Below are 21,036 nucleotides of genomic sequence, written 5' to 3'. Positions count from 1 at the left end.
CGGGCAAGAAATTTCAAGAGTTTTTCAGGATATTTGTGTCTAACCTAGGTGCGTTGGTCAGTAGTGACCTTACGAATAATTAGTATCAACATCTGAGAATAGAATGATATGAAATACTTCAAAATATTCCTCTGCCGGTGATGGGACTCAGTACAGTTTTTCGAAACCGGTTCAGAGAATTCCATTTATGATTACTATGGACATTTTGTTCCACAATAGTGCTAATTGGTACAGAATTGAGTCTAAATCAGTTGGTTGTTGCAATTTAATTAATAAGGGGCCTGATTTCCTACTGACAAAATAAAATCATTGTAATTCATGACATAACTGTTACATATAAACTATCAGCTAGTTAACGATTGCTTGTTTGTCCTATATTATTACCAATGGAATAGTATAGCGACTGGGCTTGAAGCTTGGTTAATATGATATTGATAAGAACTTATGGGGTGTATATGTGCTTTGGGCAATGTGTTGATATATGATATCAGAAGTGGTCAGGAGACTGGCAGTGCAAAGCTCAATTGCAGGCAAAGAAATACTGTGGCAGTGTCATTATAAATAATGTGCTCTGCGTTGTCAGAGTCAGAGGATGGGCCTGCCAGTACATTACCTCTGAAGAAGCATGACTATCTCTGACCTCTATTTGCTTACTTTGCCTGAGACATCGTTGTATGGTTGTTCTTGCACTGTGGCATCGAGGAAGCTCGTGGTCGGTTGTAGTATAACAACGCCTCAAGATAATGCTGCGATAGAAAATAGTGTGTGGTGTCTACACAGGTTGACTGGATTTGGAGGCAGTTGCCATCAATGAATGATCGTTGTTGTCTGCACGGGATGTGTGCCTCTAGAGATGAAGTCATTCTGGCAGCTGGATCTAGCTGTACCGGTTTGACTCCATTTGCTGTAATCTGTATTTCTAGTGTTATAGCTGATGTCGTTTCTTTACAACAACAGTAAAATTATACTAAAATAGAGAACATTTCCTCCAAGTTTCAAAATGGTTGCCCCCATTATAATTATAATTATAGTAAGATCTTGCAAGGAATTTACAAAATCTTGCGAGAAATTGTCAAAAAATTGCAAATTTCTTGTTTTTGCGGGATCTTGGCCAAGAACTTTGACCTGGGGAGGGATGGGTCATATGACATGTTCTTGGATTTGGCGCATTAGGGATCATTGCAATAGTTTGTAAGCAATATACCTCTAATTACAGCTTTATAATTCTACGCATTTGTCAGCATATTGGTGAAGTGCTGCACACATGTTGAGCTAGAATGCCCTAACAGAAATGATATCAATTTTGTCGCTCTTTGGAGATTTAGGTGTGAAAGATTGAACGTTATTTTTACGTCTGTTGTGATGTTTATGATACTCCATGAGACTAAATAGCAGTTTAATGAGGAGGCACTTGATCAAGTACATGCTTGAGTTACTCGTTGGGTGCCCAGAACTCTGTACACAGACTCTATCACCGCTTTGTGTTTGGCCATAACCGTACACATAGTTATATGTAGCCAGACATCTCTCACTCTCACTGTTTGTCTGGACTAATGTGCCCATGGCTTTGTACTTACTGACACAGAGGCATAAAATTGCATGTTTTTACATTGAAATATATGAGACTCTAGAGCACTGCAGTAATACAGATGCAACATTACAATAGTGGACACGGGATATTGCCAAACAGAGCAATAAATATGTTGAACACTAAATTTTGGTAATCACAAATGTAGGTGATTATCAATAATCCAATTTGCTACAAATCAAAGTGTTGGCTAGACACTAAACATGCTAATAACAATAGCACTATATTTAATTAACAATATTTTCAAAAACTAGGAAATCTCTAAGACGATCTAGTGTTTGGTTGTGGGGCTGCATGTAGAGACAATTGACATACCAGCAGCGTTGGCAGTAAATGATCTCTAAATGTTATTTTAGCAGACAATTAGGTAAAAGTATATTTATAGTGGCTACAGGTAACTTTCGTATTGCCATGACAACGGTGCGCACGCTAGCAGTTAGTTTGTTCATCTGTTATCTCAGGTACATGTAGGAAACTGACCCTGAAACCGTGTAAAGAACACGTCGACCGAATTTTTATTTCTGACCGTCAGAAATGGCAGTGACGGGTCTAGGATGTGACACGTGACAGAGCTTACGTACGAAGGTGACAAGTATGTTTGCGTAATTTGTCAAAATATTGAACTGAGAACAAGGTGTGGGAATTCGCAAGTGCCCGGCTAACGATTTACAACCGACGGAGGCGCTTGCGTCAGTGTCTCCAGGCGAGTTCGATTGTTCAACATCCCGAAAACAAGCCGGAGGGTCACAGCAACATGCCGACTCAAAATGTCTGGAAAGCTGGTAGACAAATGACTGCGAAGAAACGGTAGCTACAGCTCTGATTAGGCTGTCCGTTTTTGTTTTCTAGCGTTTACTGGGAATGTTCGAGACGTTCATCGCGCAGTGGACGCTGGAGCGGTGGGGCGCGTGTGCATGTGCTTGTTACTTCCACGCAAAATCATACACGCAGTGGGAACCGGATGCGCTTGACAAGAGTGCTTTACACAAGGCCGCTATGAACGGCCACATTCAATGCATGGAAGCTCTGGTAGAGCGAGGCTGGGATGTGAACAAGGCAGACGCAAGTGGCTGCACTGCATTGCATATTGCGGCTAAGAGCGGCCAAATGGACGCCGTCAAGTGGCTCGTTGACCAAGGAGTCGACATCCGCGTCAAATCGAAGAAAGGAAACACGGCGAGACAAATGGCGAGTAACTCAGGGAATAGGGTAGCGGCACCTAATTCGGAACTTTTCCGGTCACGCCTGGAATTAGAGCCGGGTTTCTCATAAAGCAAAAGCGTATTTGCCAAACATTGTATATCATATTGTAGACCAATGCATGACCTTACTCGTAAGACTAGTGGGAGTAAACGCAGTCGCTGCAGCTCGTCGTGATCACGAGACGTTTGAAATATTGCGTGATAGTTGATATCACCATACGAGATCCTAATTCGAAACAGTCGTTTTCTTGCTAACCGCGTTTGCAAGAGTCTTGATTTGTGCGCTCCGAGTACCGAAGAGATAAAGCTACGTGCACGGCTACTGAGGATAGGACTTGTGCTTGTCAAGCAGGGTAGACCACGTTCCAATGTTGCATAGGTGTTGTTGCGTATTCTTGAAATCATGAAGATTTAGCTTCAATTCTTTGTTGTTTTTGTAGATGTTAAACTACATCATCGCCAAGGACGTAGTAACCATTGATCTTCAACCGATTGTTGTGAGGTTTCTGTGTCATTTACGACGTGAAAGACTGCTAACTATCATCAGAGACGAAAAGGAACTGTGGATATGCCTGAGAAACGTAATTTACACCATACTAAGTGTTCATCTTTTCATCAGATGGACTTGAGTCTAGAATCTTGCAACATTGTCATTATTTTATTGTTATTAATATCAACCATTTACAATGTGGAGCAAACGTTAATCCTACATAAAGAAATGGTTTCTACATAAAGGAAATTATTTCTACTGAGGTCAAGGAAGAATTTATGAAAGATGTATTTAAGAACATGCTGGGCAGAGCCACAACTCAGCCGTATCAGGCATGTCTGTAAACATGGCCCACCGGTAGTGGTACCACCTTCTGCAGCCTGCTTTATCGCAGCCTATCCAGCACTGCTGATCATCTGTGATATCGTTTTTATAGTCCTTACAACATCCCTGGCACAAATTTTCTTGACTACTACTAAGGGGCAAAGCTAAGTCAACTTCGGCATTCCAAGTTTCGTCTTTCTTTCTTTCTTTTGGCGTTCTCTTTCTCTGAGGCGTTGTACGGCTTCTTCGCTAGTCACTGATTCTCCGTAATAGTTGAGCTGAAGTCTTCCGCTCTTAGAGGCAGGCTTGGTTAGCTTGGCTTGAAAATGCTCTTTGAAGATGGATGTTATTTTTCTGTGATTGGTGTTGCTGTTGTCAGGTGATCATAGCTGCATTTCGTGTAAGGCATTGATCAATTAAGTGCACCATGTGCAATAACTTTCCCGTTTAGAGGATGAATACCTGTTGCTCGAAAGCCACTGACCAAATGCTCAGTGAAAACACTATTTTCCCATAATTTCTTTAGTAGAGAAGGAAAGGACTTTTCTGTGACTACTGCCTAACATGTTTCAGTTTTGTAGATTTTTAAGATTTGACTTCAGGCTCTCTTGACAGTTCGAAAGACACTCACATCTAAGGGCTGTAGAATGTGTGTTGTGTGTGGTGGTAAGCAAAATATAATTGTATTGTTTTCCCTGGCACATGTTACTACTTTCAGTGAGATGTGTGAGCCATGACCATCTAGAATAATTATAAGCATCACAGGCAGAGACTTTCGCACTGATTCTGTAGCTGGCAGAAAGACAGAGCAAAACCATTCTGTGAATTGTGCTTCTTCCATCCATGCAGAGTCACTGCTGGTATATCTTGTTCCAATGGGGCCATTTTCCATCCATGCTGGATCAGCTATTTTAGATTTATACACAACACGGGGAGAAAGCTTTTCGCCTACTGCTGATCCACAGGCTAGCACTGTAATATTCTCTCTGCCGGATCAACTGCCTACTTCAACAACGTGCTTGTCTCCGCTTCTGACAATGACTTTTGTGAAAGTTACAGAAGTGGAAAGACCTGTTTCATCACAGTTCCATAGGCGAGCTGCAAGGTCACTGTACTTTAGGTCTAGCAAACCTTCATCCCTCAGTACTTCCTCCAGTTTTGTGAAGAAACCATCGATAACTTCAGGTGTGCAACACTTGGCTCTTTGGATTGTTAGATGGTGGGGTTTTCTTTCAGTTAGTTCTGGCCAGCGTTTGACGAAAGCACTCCACCACTTCTTTGATGGCTCGCCTGATGGAAAAGAGCTCTGACAACCAACATCTACTAGATATTGCTTGAGCACACGCCCAACCAGGTCACGTGTAGCTGGGTAGCCAAATGTTCCTAGAGCTATGCATGCACGAACCCCTATCTTCTCTTCTAGCTCTGAAAGCGTGGTATAGGCCTGCCAGTTTGCTGGTGTTTAACAACACCACGGACGTGTAGAGAGTTGTTGTAGCACAGCCGTAGGTCTTTGCTGCTTGACGGACTGATAAACGCTTTGACCTAACAGCATCAACTGCTTCTTGGAAAGCAGCAGATTGACACGAAGCAAACGTTGACATGTATTCAGAAACACAGTTGGGGAAAAGTTCAAATCATTTAGATCAAAGGACTTCGTTCGCTCCACCCATGCACGTGCAGAATCAGACACAAGGGAACGTGTATACAACTCTGTTTCTCTACATGCATAGCAGTGTGCTTTTAAAGGTTCATCGCAATAAAATAAAAAGCTGTTTATGCCTGTATAGCTACATGTAATTGAGTTGGGGGTCGGTAGACTAGTACGCATTCGTTGAATGAGATGTCCACTTCAGGACGGAGATGACTGGTGCTAAGGAAGTCTGCGAGTGCATACCAATAAAATCCAGACAGAAAGAACTTTGAATGTGCCTCAAAACTACCGCGTAAGTGATTAATTTCAATTAGGCATTGAGAGAAATCACTCTCTGTACGCCATATTGCCATCCACACCAAATGAAACGTGCAAGCACCATGCTAGTAGATATATGTAACCGTCTGTTCCATGTCTTTGCACTAATAAACGATTACTAGAGAGAATCAGGCCGTTTTAGCATACCTTTGGCAAGATGAGGAGAAAATGGTAGCCAAAGCCTAAACATTCACCAAAATTATTGTACATCGTCAGTACAGACTAGATAAACACTTGAAAAAATCGCAACGCGGTGTGATAGTTTTATCTGGGAGAAAATAAATGTTCCGAATTAGAATCCCTGGGATTCTGCGCAGTCGCGGTGTTGAATGGTGGTCGACCGAAACGAGCGTCGCTCCATCGAAGTGTCAACAGTTACTCTACAAGATTATCTAGGGTACAAGCCAATCAAGCACTTCGGAAAAAAACACGATCGTGAAGTAAGGCGTGACCAAAACTGTTCCGAATTAGGTGCCGCTACCCTATGGATATTCATACCTATCTCAATGATCTAGGTATCCTACTGAATGTGTGCATTTTTTATAATATCTAGGAAGCGTGTAGTGGGCAGGTATTGTAGATTGTAGTTGGAAAGTATTGGTGTAAATGTCTGATAAACAGCATGGTAGACACTAAATTCAGGTTTTTGTGTGACAGGGATTCTGCATCTGGAATATTGGTGATTCAACAGAACAACTAAAACAACTTATTCTGTTCTGTTCTGTTTTGTTTGACTGACGGGTGCGCAGGATATATGCCATTACGAATAGAATGTTGAATAGGAAAGGTGTAGGTAATGTACAATTTGCAGCTCTTTGTCTTCAATAGGCACACCTGTGGTGACTTTTGACTTACTGAATCACCACCAGAATTACTGAGTGTGACCTCCTGGTGGTAGACTTTCATGGCTGGACCATTTGTTTTGATGTAAATACTCTTAGGTGGACAAACTTGTTGGCAGACTGGACATTAGTCTGATGTCGGACGTGTCCAATTGCTATAATTTCCCCTGTTAAATGCCATAAAACCAGAAATTTGTGCAAATCATGCAACCAAACTGTCATGACACAAATTGTTTTCGCACATGCAGTGCATAGACATAGATATTTCAGTTGTCCTGGTAGCCTATAGATTAAAGCCGCATAGCGTTTTTTAAACTGTCATTTGGGGCAAATTTGCACAATGTTAAGTCGCACGAATTTCTGGCTGTATGGTATGGTCTACCAACGTTGCCAGAAATGAAGAGTTCGTCGTTTGACTTCACAATTTGTGTGTGACTGAAGAATGGACATGTTGTAGGTTATCATCTTCGTGAGTTTTCCTTTGGTATGCTGTGTGTGTATAGTAGGATTGTTTAGATGCCTGGTAGATGTCTGTTGCAAATGTATGTTACAGAAACAGATCACAAATGTTAGTTGGCAAGCAAGCTATCCATTGCTACCTTGAAACATGGTTTTAGTCTATTGTCTGCGTGTCTCTCTGACAACTTGGTATCTTGACATTGTATTTCTGTTGAGTCAGGGTCGTAGCAAGCAGTGCAGCAAGTGCGGTATTTGGCGGACAATTTTTCAACAGTTGGCTTTTACCAGTTGATGATTAGAGTAAACTTCCGGACTAGGGTATAGCAGATTAAATATATTAGATATTTTATATCTTCAGACTCATGCCTTTGATGTTCCCAGATTCTCTTCTTTTAGAGACAAGAGAAGCCTGGAACGTCAGTATAGCAACGAAACTGGCACTTGCCCTCAACATTCGGGGCGTCGTCCAGCACATATCTGAAATTGCTAAGCCTATGGTAGTCACCACATCTAATTATGACCATTATCAAGACGTTCTGAACCAACCTCACCAGTCTCTAAATATTAATTTTCCAAAGAGGTTATTTGGAAAACAGAAGACGTCTTGTACTTTACAGTTGTCTTGGTTTCACGAGTGGCAATTTCTCCATTATGATGAAGATTGAAACGTTGTTTTGTCACACTTGTGTAGAAAGTGGCTTGCTCTTAATTAAACGAGTAAAGTCTAAGCCTGAGAGTAATCCAATGACTAGATATTTATTTTTCCATACGTTAATTAATTAATTAATTTGTATTAACTAAAATATCTAATCAATTTGTTTTTTATGCTTGCTACGGCTGTGTGAATTCTTGTTGTATTGCACACTTGTTGTGTAGTTCTTTCTTTCGCATGTAGCTGGCGGTCTACCTTTGGACTTCACACTGAGCATTCAGTGTGTCATAGCTAACAACTATGCTATATCGGTTCATAGTCTCATCTCAGGGGCGGCGGAGCGAGTTGAAAGTTGAGGGGGCTGAAAGGGTAAACATTACAGAAAGCAGAAATTCTACAGCATAAAGTTGATAAAGTTGGGAGGGCTCTAGCCCCCCCCAGCCCCCCGGCTCCGCCGCCCCTGCATCTGTCTGTCTGTCAGTTAAAGAACGAGTGTAAATCAATGTGTGCTTGCAACCATCTAATGCTACAAAATTGAAGGTAGAAGATGAGGAAAGACTTCGAGGATCAGACTACATTGAACATTCACAACTATTACTAAATACCAAGTCTATTGCACGAGATTTGGGTGGACTCGTACATATGTCGATATTGTCATTTGCTAGAATCGTGTTCCGACAAATCGATTTGACAGAGGCAGACAGAGAGCCACTAATTGAGGACTCTAGTTTCTGATAAAGTTAGATTGTAATAGTTGCAGTTCACCTAGGTATTAGTACGTACTATTGCTTTTTATGTTCAGATACTTGAACATGCAACCTGGAATGACCGATCGAAATAGAACAAAAGACAGTAATAATCATGGGACATTTTCAGTATGCACAGTTTTCATTGCACTGCGCATATACTCAAACGTGTGGTAACAAAATGGACGTTAAAACAAAGACGCTGATACTGATCCAAATGCAGATACAGTCACTGCACCACATGCACTGCCAACACTTGCAGAGTGATCAATAGTCGTAGTCATATAATGTACGCTACTTTATGTACTACCTATTCATTTTACAGCAAGCATCATATATCATTGCACATGCGCACATTGACCTTTCTATTTTAGTCAAGCTCGAAACTGGACCAGTGAATCCGAACATCAAGAAATTTAATTGGGCTGGCCTTACTTAGTATACACAGCTGTGGATTTACAAATTTTACGATCTAGTACTCATAGTATGATGTTGGAAAATATCTGCATTTAAGTCTTTCCTGCAATTGTGACAGCTTTTGTCTATATAGTCTTTATCTTCTGTACCCCAGTAACCATATTGTTTGTACATTATTGGAATAGACTTTGACTTGAAGCCCCCTGGCCATGAATACTCGTCCCACTATGTTTTTAAGTCTTGTCTTCTTGTTGCAGTCGCTTTGTGGTTCAAGGCTAGAATGTTTTGACACCAAGGATGCACTAGAGCAACATCGAGAGAGCAGCAACCATGTTGTTGTGGCTAGTAACAAGGTTCTTTCACTGTTTGCAAGTTAGCATATGATGTCCATGTAGATCTAATTCTGATAGCTATGTAGATGCAATTCTGATATTAACCATGTAGATCCTATTCTGACATCCATGATCCAATTCTCTGCCACCATCAAACACTCCCCAGAAGTTCTTGGCTTATTGCATAGCCTAATCTGTCTGCATGTTTGTCTCTCTGTTTCTGTCTGTCTGTCTCTGTCTATCTGTCTGTCTGTTTGTCTGTCTGTCTGTTTGTCAAATAACATTTATTTCAAACATACATCTATAATACAATGCTAGCACGGTGTCTGTCTGTCTGTCTGTTTGTCTCATTTTTCCATACAATGAAATTTCCATCAAACTCTAAAAGCAAACCTAAAGGCCACTACATACTACATAATGCATTAGCCCCATATGTGGGGGATAAAACTTAAAAGAAGCTACTTAACTACAAGTTGTGCAAAGTCAGTGTTTCTACTAAGGGTCTTAGGTCCAGAACCGATCATCATGAGTTTTCTTGTCAGCACACTTGCATTGCTACGTTGCAGTTGAACTGAAAACCTGTCTGTTTGGCTGGCTGGCTGGCTGACTGGCTGGCTGGCTGGCTGGCTGGCTGGCTGGCTGGCTGGTTGTCTGTGTCTGTCTATCTGGCTGTCTTTCTGTCTGTCAACACATATTTCTTATACAAGACATTACTACAGTCTACAATACGCTAAAAATTAAGACTGTCTATCTGTCTGTCTGTTCATTATACATGTCAGTCTGTCAGTCAGTCAGTCTGTCTGCCCATTGACTTTGTTGTTGCAAGAACTGTTTTGCTTTTTAGCATATGTATACCATATGTACAGTAGAATCCATATGAAAATAAGCATCTGTCTGTATATTTGTGTGTCTGTCTGTCTGTCTGTATGTATGTATGTATGTATGTATGTGGGCCTGTAGGTATGTATGTATGTATGTCTATCTTTCCGTTTCTCTCAATACATATATTTTCCATTTAAATCAAACGTTTACATCATGATCAACCGAACACAACAGAGACCAAGCATACAAAATTACACTGCACAAACTACACTTCGATGTTCCAATCTTGCTATGCTAATGAGTTTGTCTGAGACGATTTGTCTATCTGTCTGTCAAAGAACATTTACTGGAAACGTAAATGCTAATACAGAAAAGGATACATATAATACTAAGAGTTTAAGATAAACGACCATAGTAGTCGTAGAAGAAAAACTCTTGTCTGGCTGTCTGTCTCTGTCTGTATGTATGTCTGTATGTCCTGGCATATGTACAAGTAGAATCTGTATGAAAATACATTTTTCGTCTGTCTGTCTGTCTGTCTGTCTGTCTGTCTGTCTGTCTGTCTTTCTGTCTCTCTGTCTGCTTGTCTGTCTGTTTGTCTGTCTGTGTGTATGTATATATGTATGTATGTTTGTCAGTTTTTCTGCTTTCTGTCTGCCTTTATTTCGTTTTACTTTATATTGAACACATTGAACACACGCAAAAGTTAATTAGTTTAGCAGGTTACTACTACATCAATTTTAGCTAATGAAGAGAGTTTAATTTGTATTGATCTGCATGCCATAATCTGTAAAGGACTCTAGAGCAAACAGTCATGACATTCCACGCGTGAGTAATGAGACTGAAGTGTTCCAACAATGTTACTTAAATTTAACTGGGTTAGGAATTTATTAATGTCAATTCTCGTTATAAGATCTTGTGTGCCAGAACTAATGTCTTTTATGTAGAATCCTCTGACTTGTCGCCTACTATGTTCATACACAAGTGGGAAATATATTCTGGTATTATTCTTGTCTCAATGTGTGTATCCATTTGTCTTCCCGACTGATTGGCTGCATGTCTGCATGTTTGTTTGCCTGTCTGCAAGCCATCTGTCAATAGAGAAACGGTCTGGAACTTCGAGGCTTGTACAAGTATTACGCACAGTGGTCACGTGTACGACGTGACAGGCATCGGGGCTGGCTGCGCGACGTACCGTATACATACAGATTCAGGTCAGTCGACTCTAGTGATGTCTTCAGCTGATCGCCCTTTGCGAGATCTTCTTAAGCGGCATTACGAGTTTCTAACTGACGAACTTGACGTTGGGTGTCACATCGCTGCTCTCTTCCAAGGAAACGTCATTAGTGGAAATGAAAAGGAGACCTTGACAAGCAAACAAGTCATACATGAACAGGCAACTTATCTCATAGACAGACTGCTACGTCGAGATGAGGAAAAAATTGCAACATTTCTAGAAATCATGAAAACAAGTAAAGAGCAACCACACATCTACAAGAAACTGTTTCTTAGAGACGAATCTACAGAAGAGAAGACACAGGGTCAAGATCAGGTCCGACATCAGAATGTGGAAGCAGTCGCTAGTTCACTGGCAGAGACGGAATCCCCATGGGAAAGACTGACGCGTAGTCATCTAGACGTCCTCTCTGCATGGCGACCTAGCCTGTTCTTGGATCGTATTCGGGCAGCTGGTATACTTAACCAACAAGAACATCAGGAACTGCAGAAAGCGTCATTGACTGAAAGAGATCGATCCCACAGGCTTGTTAAAATTCTTCCTAAAAAGGGAAGAAAATCATTTGAAACGTTTTGTAACGTTGTGTCTTCTGTGGAAGGTCAGAGCCTTATTGTTAGTGAAATGAAGCTGCAAATTGTGCCCTTGTCTTCTGTTCATGCCAGTGAGGTTACAAGTTGTGATGAACAGATTGATCAAAGTTGTGAATCACCCAAAAAGAAGAAATTAATTGAAGACTCGGGTTTGCCTGGAGACCTGCACAACAAGAAGACAATTCCGACTGCAACGTTTCTCTTTAGAGAAACAGATCAAGACTTTGTCAAGTGTTGGGAGAAGCCAATAAAGGACTTGTGTCGAGAATGCTTTGAAATAGAGGACGATGATGTTGTGTTCTTGAACTCCTTACCACCTGATGGTCAATTGATTCCAAAAACCGCTACTTTTATGGGTGACTCAGACTACAAGGTTGCTGTACTTCAACTTAATGGTGTGTCACCGCGTTTGGTTCAGAAGCACAAGGATCGGTTAGTTTCAGTCATTGCAGGTTTCTTGAACGTGAAAGAAGATCTCATTTATTTCATGGAAGTGATTAAGGGATCATCTCTTGTGCTGCTAAAAATTCGACTGGATGCATATTTCAGTCTTTTTGCTGTACTTGGAATGAAGGAAAAATGTGGAGCTCTGTTCAGTAAATTGAAAGAAATATTTCCAGGATTAGTGGTGGCCAAGTTCAGACTAGGCGGTTTGCCATCAATACAGTTGACAAAACTGACCAGTATTCCAATCTTGACAAACAAAGGTAAATATTTTGATCACGTTATTTGTTAGATTTACAGTTCTCTATTTCTACTATACATAATCGTCTTATGTTTGTTTGTGCATGTTTGCACGTTTGTAACCACCTTTACTTTAGAGAGATTTGCTGCTAACATAATAGAATCTACACACACACACACACACACACACACACACACACACACACACACACACACACACACACACACACACACAAGCACACACAAGCACACACACACACATTTGCACCAACACTCACACTTGCACCCACATCTACAGCTACATCCACACCTGTACTATATTAAATATATTCTTATTCTATGCAAACTACCCCAAACTACCCTACCCACCCAGTCCCTAACACACACACACACACACACACACACACACACACACACACACACACACACACACACACACACACACACACACACACACACACACACACACACACACACACACACACATATATATATATATATATTGCATAAAATTTCTTGATGGCAAACTAACAGTTACATGAGTGCAGTCACAGAAAACTGTTGGTTGTAGAGAAGTATCTGGATATGTTGTCATGCAGTTTGAGACTTAGGTAAGCAAGTCTAAGCGCTGTGATCGCATGCGACAAACGTCTAGCTAGAGGTAATTGCTCTAAAGAAGTTGCCAATATGTACTTATCTAAGACTGATACGACTACATATAACTAACTAACCCAGCTGCATGATTGATTAACAAAGCAGACATACTTTCTTTCAAGACTCATGGAAGGTTGCAGTTTTTGTAAGCATGACTAGGTGCAATGCGTTTGTTGTACACTCTACACTTTTTTGTTCTGGACAAAATTTTATAATACTGTCAATATAGCCTGAGGTATTGATTTCATAAAGTAATGTCACATGTAAATAAGTTTAATTAAATTAGTGTTGATAAATGATGTGTGTGTGTGTGTGATAAACTCTTTGTAATTTAGATTTTGCTGGAGACTTTGATGTTGATGTTAGAATATTTGTAACACATCAGATGTCATCCTGTTTGGATCACTTCAGTCATGTATTCTACTTAGCAGTAACGTTAACTGTTTCATTTACTAGGCTCATGGAATGTGTTCTATTACAGAGTGCAAACCAAATTGAGGGCAAGGTGCATTGTTGTTTCAACTTAGTGGATAGTCTAGATTGCAATACAGAAGTGATTAGACAACAAGTGTGTTATTACATTTTTGTGTTTCATACTGTATTGATGATAACTGTATTATTAGGTATCTAAGTTGGCAGCAACAGTCAGCTCTCATCTGAACAGTCGAAGTATAGCTGAAGGTTTAGATGTTACAGCTATCTGTAATGACAGTATTGTATTATTGCTGCATTACTAGAATTTTGCATCCCTTGGCACCACAAGATTGATTTGAGGCATCTTCAACTTGTCGATGACATAAAAGTAAGTATTACTGGTATACTACTGATTTCGAATATCAAGACTACGTTTTGATTTTAATTGATATTGTTAGATTTAACATTCTGAATAGTGGTAGTATACTTGTCTTCACTCGTGGTTGTCCTAATGAGAAGCAGTTGCACAAAGTGTCTTGGCCTGACTATGATGCAATACAGAATGAAGACTGGTAGTCTTGTTACCCGACGCCCAGCTTTTTGATGTAGGTTATAGATCAAGGCATTAGCACACAACAACATACTTGTGGCATATATGTGTTGTAATGCATTAATTGACTTAATTGTCTAATCAAATCTTAGATGAATGCTACTTATTGATTTTCTAAATGACACAGTGATTGAATTGTTTGTGTGATACAATATTTTTATTTCTACATTAATTAACTTATGTGAGACTTTGATCAATAGGTTTGCAGCTAATATGTCATAGATATCATCTTAATTAATTAACTAATTTGTTCACAATTGTTGTATTAGTTTTTCAAATTGCACGAAGTTTTAGATACCATAGCTGGTGCACCTCTTGTGTTGATGAGTGAGAGGTAAGACTTGTGTGAAGCTGTCACGTTATCTGGCTTTGTACTGGCTGGCAGCCACTTTCTACTTTCAATCACATTCTGAGTCTACTGTCAGATACAGTTACAGTGTCATAACTGCTGAGAACTTGAGATATAGTTAAAGCAAACGGTTTGCTAAAATACGATTTCTAGTAGCATGTCTTGGATCAGAATGTGTAATTGCCACGGTGAATGCTTTGTGCAGCCCTGCATTTTTGTACTGATTCATCATATTTAAAACTGGCTGGAAATTACTCCAGTAATGAGGGTGCAGGTTTGTCTATTGTAGAAAAATTTGTCAGGTTTTGTTAGCTTTGAAGGCTGTTACTACTTTAAGTTTGTGGTATATGCTAATGGTGATTAATTCTGATGATGAAATCAATGACTGATGTTTCCATTTCAGAAAAGAGGTGAATTGGTACCACCTGTTGAGATGACGTTAAATTGTAATATCATGGAGAAGAATACACTTGAAGAAAAGGTTTTGTTTGTGTTGTGATGTTGCTTTTTGTATTGTAATTAGTGCATTCTGATAGTTGACTTCCTGTCGTCAAAAATTTGACAAACTTCAGCAAAGACTGAAAAATATTGGGGAATTTTGTACAGGTTAGCAATGTAGATTGAGTTGGCTGTGTTACTTTAGACTACTGGTTCTGGTTTGACAAAATGCATGAGCCAGTTGATTGGCTATTCATCAAACATGATATTGGGTTTGAAATTAAAGTGATGTAACAGTCTCTCTGTTTTGGAACTTTACAGTTGATCAAACAATGGTAATGTTATTTAGTTAGGGTGCTTTACATACTTTGGTATTGTATTAATCAAGGACTTAGTCAACATGAAAAGTAAATGCTGGAATTAATTAAGTAATTAGGGTGGAATTTGTTCCTTTATTATGAAAAAGCAGCTTTACTGTTAGTCAGTGTATGTAACATGATACCTTAGCAACAGTTCTAATTAGTTGTGCTCTATAATGACTCAAATGATGACAGAACAACACGTTAAACGTGTACATGTTTATTTTTGTATTGCATGACAATTACTATTGGTCATATGCATACCAGTAACAACTGCAACAAAACCTTTGATTGACTGAAATTAATTAATCAGAAATAGATTATACTTAGATTTGGATTCAGTGATTTACAATAGTGCTAGCTGCATTATAGTTGAGTTCCCAATATTGCTGCAGTTGACCTAAGGTTTTCTTGTTGATTACATCTTCCAGCAAATAAGTTCTCTTTCAGGAGATGTTGTCTTACCTGCTGTCGTAATTATGTCTTAGGTATATCTTTCTAGCCCTCATGGTAAGGCATGTAAATGTATTGGGATATACTGCAGTATGCAGTTTCAACGACTTTGAAATTGAACCCTATTAGCTGATATCGCAGATGCAGGACTTTTGGTATGTTGCTTGTTTTTAGTATTGATTGGTTGGCATACTAGGCTATCAAGTTAATAGTACTATTCAATTCACATTTTATCAGATGCAAACAATATGAGCAAACTGTAATTAGACTATTAAATGGTTTAAAGAGTTCACATCAACTTAGTAAAGTGTTGACATAGTATACTCAGTAATGGCGCAGCTGTAGAATGAATGTGAAAGAGTTGGAGGACATCTCTTAACACTGTTCCAACGCGGATTCAGGGATGGTGCACAAGGTGCACATGCACTCCTAACATTTTAGGTGTGTCACCTTCGCCTTTAGGATACTCAGCAAAGGCCTTCATCCTAGTATTATAAAGAATCTCATCTTAAAAAACTGGATTAGAAATTCACCAGCTTCTACAAGACAGGCAGGTATGCCTTATCCAAGGACGGTTAATGAGGAACTTGTGTGCTGGCATGCCTACTGAATGGTTGTTTGTTGCTATTGAAATGTTAACAGCATCTTCTAAAGGCACTCTGTTAGCGGTCGACGAACACTACGTTCTAGTGTGGTCAAACTCATGAGAATGCTGTGGAAGAATTGAGATGGAGAAGTATATGAAGAGGGAATTAGATTGTTGGAAGATATTATACAAAGAGAGAATGGTCATTGTTACTAATCAGGTAAAGAAAAGGATCGATCATTTCTATTGATCGATCATTAGCAAAACTCTTGTATGTTGCTTGTCCAAATCTACCAAACCATTTCCATACGTGACTCCTAGGTCTTCTATGTCAATCTCTCTTCTCAGTAGTAAACGCAGGCAGATAGAAGAAATGGGTTATTTTCGCACCATGACCGCAACTGAATTGCGCAGTGGCTTGACAAATCGACATTTTTGGGTTTGATGATGAAAGAGACAAAAATTTGTCTGCCCATCTAACCCTAACCGTAAACCCTTACCCTAGCTCCATATGCAGTACCAGTTGTCGCGTGACATGTCTTCTCATGAGCATCACTGTTTTTAGTTAAAAGATTGGGTGGTCTAGCAGCAATAGTGCTGTCCTAGCACCATCTAAGACGCAGATTTGCCAATTTTTCTGTAACGGGAAAGTCGTTTGGAATGAAGTGGACATGCATATATAACTATTTAACTTATCAAAAGCATTTTGTAGTAGATAATGGATTGTATGACTAATTTATCCACGTGGAATAAATTTTAAACACAATCAGCCACGCAGTTGGTAATAATGTAAAATAAATGCATCGCTTGATGGACAAATGATCAGTAAAACCTTCTGAACATTCGCGCGTGCGCTATATATGCCATATATAACGATGCAAGAGGGCATCAGCAGACAAGCCTCAACCTCCCAGACTCTGTAGCGTCGATTTTAATCAGCGTACACGGGTCTGGGAGGCCGAGACCATCAGCAGATATTTTATATACGCATTTGCTCTGTACTATTTATCATAACTGGTTTACGTAGCCAACGTAATGGACCAGCAGATGCTGCGTTTATGTTTGTTTGACCCCAACCCTCTCTGCAGATGGACCCAGCCTTTGTAGTTTATGCTATATAGCTTACTTGTCTTATGTGCCAAAGACTTGGCATTTTTCTAAAAGTTTGATGAGTTTACTCTGTTTCCTTGTGTAAAAGGAAATCTCTAACATGGTGTTTGCGAAGTAACAGTAGGTTCTGGGATAGGCACCAACTCTAGTCTTGGCCTTGAAAGATAGCCTGTCATTGAAATTTAGAGTCTATAGATGCAATTTATTTTTAATTAGCCTCTTAATTGAACAAATAGATAAGTTGAAATCTGATGCAGAGATGGTATCCCTATATTGAAGTTGTGGCATATGATCTAATTAAGTATCACTGTTCTGTCACTTTATATTGAGTATGCAGAGATTGCATGCCTATATTGAATGAAGTTGTGGCATATATTGAGTATTACTTTATTATGTTGTGTAACGTTTAGTACATGTATACCGTATATCCTTGAATGGTGCCTTATGCTAAAATAATGCCCCATGGTGAGCCTATACGAATGATAACGCCTCCTGCTCGATTAGTGCCCCACTGGGGTAGTATATGTCAATTTATATGCATCATTGTGTATGGTCGTGATGAAATGAACACCCAGATAGAATCACTAAGTGATGATGAAGATTCAATGTATGCAACAGACCAGGAATACAACTCAAGTGCAAGTGAAAGTAGCCAGGGGTGTTACTGTAAGATTAGATTAGGTAGTGTGTTTGTGTAGTGTGATGGTATGCAATGGAACAATGCAACAGTCTTTAGCTATCTTTGCGAAATAATAATGTCCTCTTGCTCGAATTGTGCCCCATGCTCAAATAATGCCCCATGTTTTAGAACTATGAAAAATAGTACCCCTTGGGGCACTATTCGAGGAAAAACGGTATTCGTATACTGCATAATTAATTCTCTATTTTTCACGATGCCAGCTAAGAAAAAGACCGACAAAGATAGTGACATTTCAAGCTCTAAGAGTGCGGGAGAGAGCAAAGAGAAGGCTAGGATTTTCGAACAACGCGTATTCGTAATTGATACGGAACAGCTGGCAGGCAATACAATGACTCTAGCTGAACAAACGACAGGAAATCGTACAAGTTTGAAAGATTCGTCAAAATTCTATCGAATTTCGGGAAGGCAGAGGACACACATACAACGGGTGTGTGTTCAAATGCTATTGTTGTTAATATAAATTAATTAACAAAGGTCGTCTCGAACATTTGCAGAGAATGCGTTCGCCTGCGGATCTTCCTCCGCATGTACGTCGTGTATTGAAGGCTGCAGAAGAAGTGTTGACAAAAATTCGACATGGAGCAGATGGAGGAACAAGCACACAGCCCTTAGAAATGGATATTTGGGTACATCTCGGGCGGCAGCTCCTTTCCAACGTCAATTATGGTAAGACCTCATGTCACTTTTATAGGGAATTTGTACGTCGATGTTTCTGCACGTGAATTTCTCCGAATCTCTAGAGCGTTAAGATTGTAGCTTTACTGTTGTCCTGTAAATCCTCAAGTGTTGCTTGAAGTGTATAATTAGAAGGCCAGACCAACTAAATTTTTTTGATGGTCGGATATTCGGACTCGGCAACCAGACCGATCGACCTAAATAGAATCAAACTAGCTAGTCATGATCATGTGACAGTTTGAGCGTGCGCAGCTCTCGTTTCACTACCTACAAACGCGTTAGATGGACACTAAAACAAATGACACTGATACCGAGGGGAACGCGGAAACACCAATGTACTGGTTAACACTTGTACAGTCGCCAATACATGTGCTCGTGTGATCTAAGTACCAGGTCATTTTACAGCAAGCACGATATCATTCATTGCGCAAGAGCACGTTAATTTTATTTGCTCGTACCTGGACCGGCGAATCCGGGCGTCAAGAAATAGTTAAAAGGGAGATAGGTACGCGACTGTAGACCACACATGACGTAAAGAAGCAGTGTGCTTGCATGCTGTTATTTTTACATGCAAACTTTGCGCAAAATTGAGGAATAGTAATAATGTCATGAGAAATACAAGATGTAACTTACTCAGCCGGTACGAAGCTCATGAATCTGAACTGGCTCCTGGGCTGTTGGGCTGTTTGGCTGTTTGCAATATGGTTCACTTATTGAGTTTATACGCCTAGATGAGTTCTATATACGTAGGTGAGGCAGGTAAAGGTTTTCTGGTTCGGGATGTGTTATCAAGGCTGCAAAGACGTAAGCAAAGCAGCTATTGGAAGACGTCGTACGAAGCGGGAGTGCAAGAACGAGATTTCATTTCTTTGGATCGATTTCTCAAGATTCACGCTCAGCTGATACATTCGTGTACTCGTCACGACATCACCGTTGCAACTCCATCAAATCGAAGGCGTCGTTTCAAGGTGTGGATACCCGCAGAGTTTCGTGAAGTTCGCTCTACTGGGCAAGTGGTCGGTTGTGGTGTCGTCTCGCTTCCATCTATTAGTAGACTGGTGGCAGACGTTGCGTTACCATACCTTCCATTTGACTATCGTTTACTCGTCAGAACAGGTCGTTTGAATCCGGTATATTTTTTCGACATTTTATGTATCAATTTACCGTTATATACATATAGCGAATACTGACGTTACTGATCTAAGCGAAAAAGAGAAGAAAGAGGATGCCATTTTGGATCAAAATTACTTCGAGAAATTTTACATTGCTGGCGAGGACCTAAAGAGTCTTCCAAATCAACAGCTGCCCCCTAAATACGAGCTAGAATACTACAGGAAGTGCGAGCGACAATCTTACCGATTTAGAGGTTTTGAATTGATTGTTTCAAAGGAGCAGACAATGCATAGTAAACGCTGGGAGCCGAACAAGGTATAATACGTATTGCAGACAGTTTGCAGCTTGTGGTGAATTTTCGATTTTTAATGCACATTTTAGATTGATGTTCACATTCACAGCATCGAATGTGATTCTCTACTGCAGCAGAACGGAGGACGGGATTGGAAACCTGAAGGTGTTCTTCCCTTTATTCCAGGAATGCTTGATTGTGCAAAGAACATCCACTACAATTTGTTTTAGTAAGGACCTAGGCCGACTGTTGAACAGTTAGTTGTATACGAAATAAACCGTTGGGATGCTATTAGTTATGGCTACAAACGTATCTAGACATTTGTTTGGTAAAGGGCAGAAGTTCAATTTTTTGTGTGCGCATCGGCTTATATATATATATATATATAAACAGCCGTCCGCATAATCTAACTGACATTCATTCGCAAATGCGCATGATTTGGATGGCGTAGTTTCAATGCATGTTGTTGGTGTTAAAATAATAATTTCGCGCGTTTCAATATAGAAAGTGCAATTTCTTCTACCACGTGACTTTCCGCACCTCCGAAAAGGCCTTTTGGAGTAAATAAAAAACCGCCATGCTGCATACGTAAGATCAAGGCTCAGCTATATCTCTTTGTTGCTTCAAATGCTGCATGCAACCCCCAAATTTCGAAAACATTCACGAGAACCACTAGGACCAGCACATTTTCAGGTTCTACGTGATGAGAGGCACACGTTAGGCATCAAAGTGATTACAATTTTAATTGAACAGCAACAGCAAGACCACGAACTGTAGCAACAGTAATTTTGATACTCTGTAGGATAGGCAGCCGGGACAGCCATGCAGGTTCCGCTGCTAAAAGTAAATCCTTCTAGGGTACCTCGCCTGTAGGCAGTTCACGTCAACCTCTATATACATTCACAACGAGAGAGTTTGTACGTCTG

At 40.0% G+C, this 21,036-nt stretch overlaps 2 protein-coding genes across 2 annotated transcripts; both read left to right on the top strand.

The window, feature by feature from the left end:
• Positions 1-2,355: 2,355 nt before the first annotated feature.
• LOC134184685 (uncharacterized) lies at positions 2,356-2,860 on the top strand. The gene is made up of 2 exons (XM_062652430.1): positions 2,356-2,370; positions 2,438-2,860. The coding sequence occupies exons 1-2, from the start codon at positions 2,356-2,358 to the stop codon at positions 2,858-2,860; spliced, it is 438 nt and encodes a 145-aa protein (XP_062508414.1).
• Positions 2,861-11,025: 8,165 nt separating this feature from the next.
• LOC134184389 (uncharacterized) lies at positions 11,026-20,595 on the top strand. Its single transcript, XM_062652063.1, has 12 exons — positions 11,026-12,380; positions 13,347-13,426; positions 13,493-13,579; positions 13,635-13,692; positions 13,749-13,813; positions 14,788-14,865; positions 14,921-14,990; positions 18,231-18,457; positions 18,525-18,696; positions 19,456-19,821; positions 19,886-20,133; positions 20,200-20,595. Exons 1-12 carry the CDS (start codon positions 11,078-11,080, stop codon positions 20,338-20,340), a joined length of 2,895 nt encoding a protein of 964 aa, XP_062508047.1. The 5' UTR covers positions 11,026-11,077; the 3' UTR covers positions 20,341-20,595.
• The last annotated feature ends 441 nt before the right edge of the window (positions 20,596-21,036 follow it).

The sequence above is a fragment of the Corticium candelabrum genome, chromosome 9, assembly GCF_963422355.1.
Source record: "Corticium candelabrum chromosome 9, ooCorCand1.1, whole genome shotgun sequence".
NCBI classification, from domain to species: Eukaryota; Metazoa; Porifera; class Homoscleromorpha; order Homosclerophorida; family Plakinidae; genus Corticium; species Corticium candelabrum.
The sequence above is the reverse complement of the archived record's forward strand: the minus strand, read 5'-3'. Positions and strand labels throughout refer to the sequence as shown.

Bases quoted from the DNA above. Each gene is read 5' to 3' on its own strand.
- LOC134184389 (XM_062652063.1), top strand. From the start codon at position 11,078: ATGTCTTCAGCTGATCGCCCTTTGCGAGATCTTCTTAAGCGGCATTAC. The intron at 13,814-14,787 runs GTAAGTATTACT...TTTCCATTTCAG, and splicing joins AACTTGTCGATGACATAAAA to AAAAGAGGTGAATTGGTACC. The intron at 18,458-18,524 runs GTGTGTGTTCAA...GAACATTTGCAG, and splicing joins AGAGGACACACATACAACGG to AGAATGCGTTCGCCTGCGGA.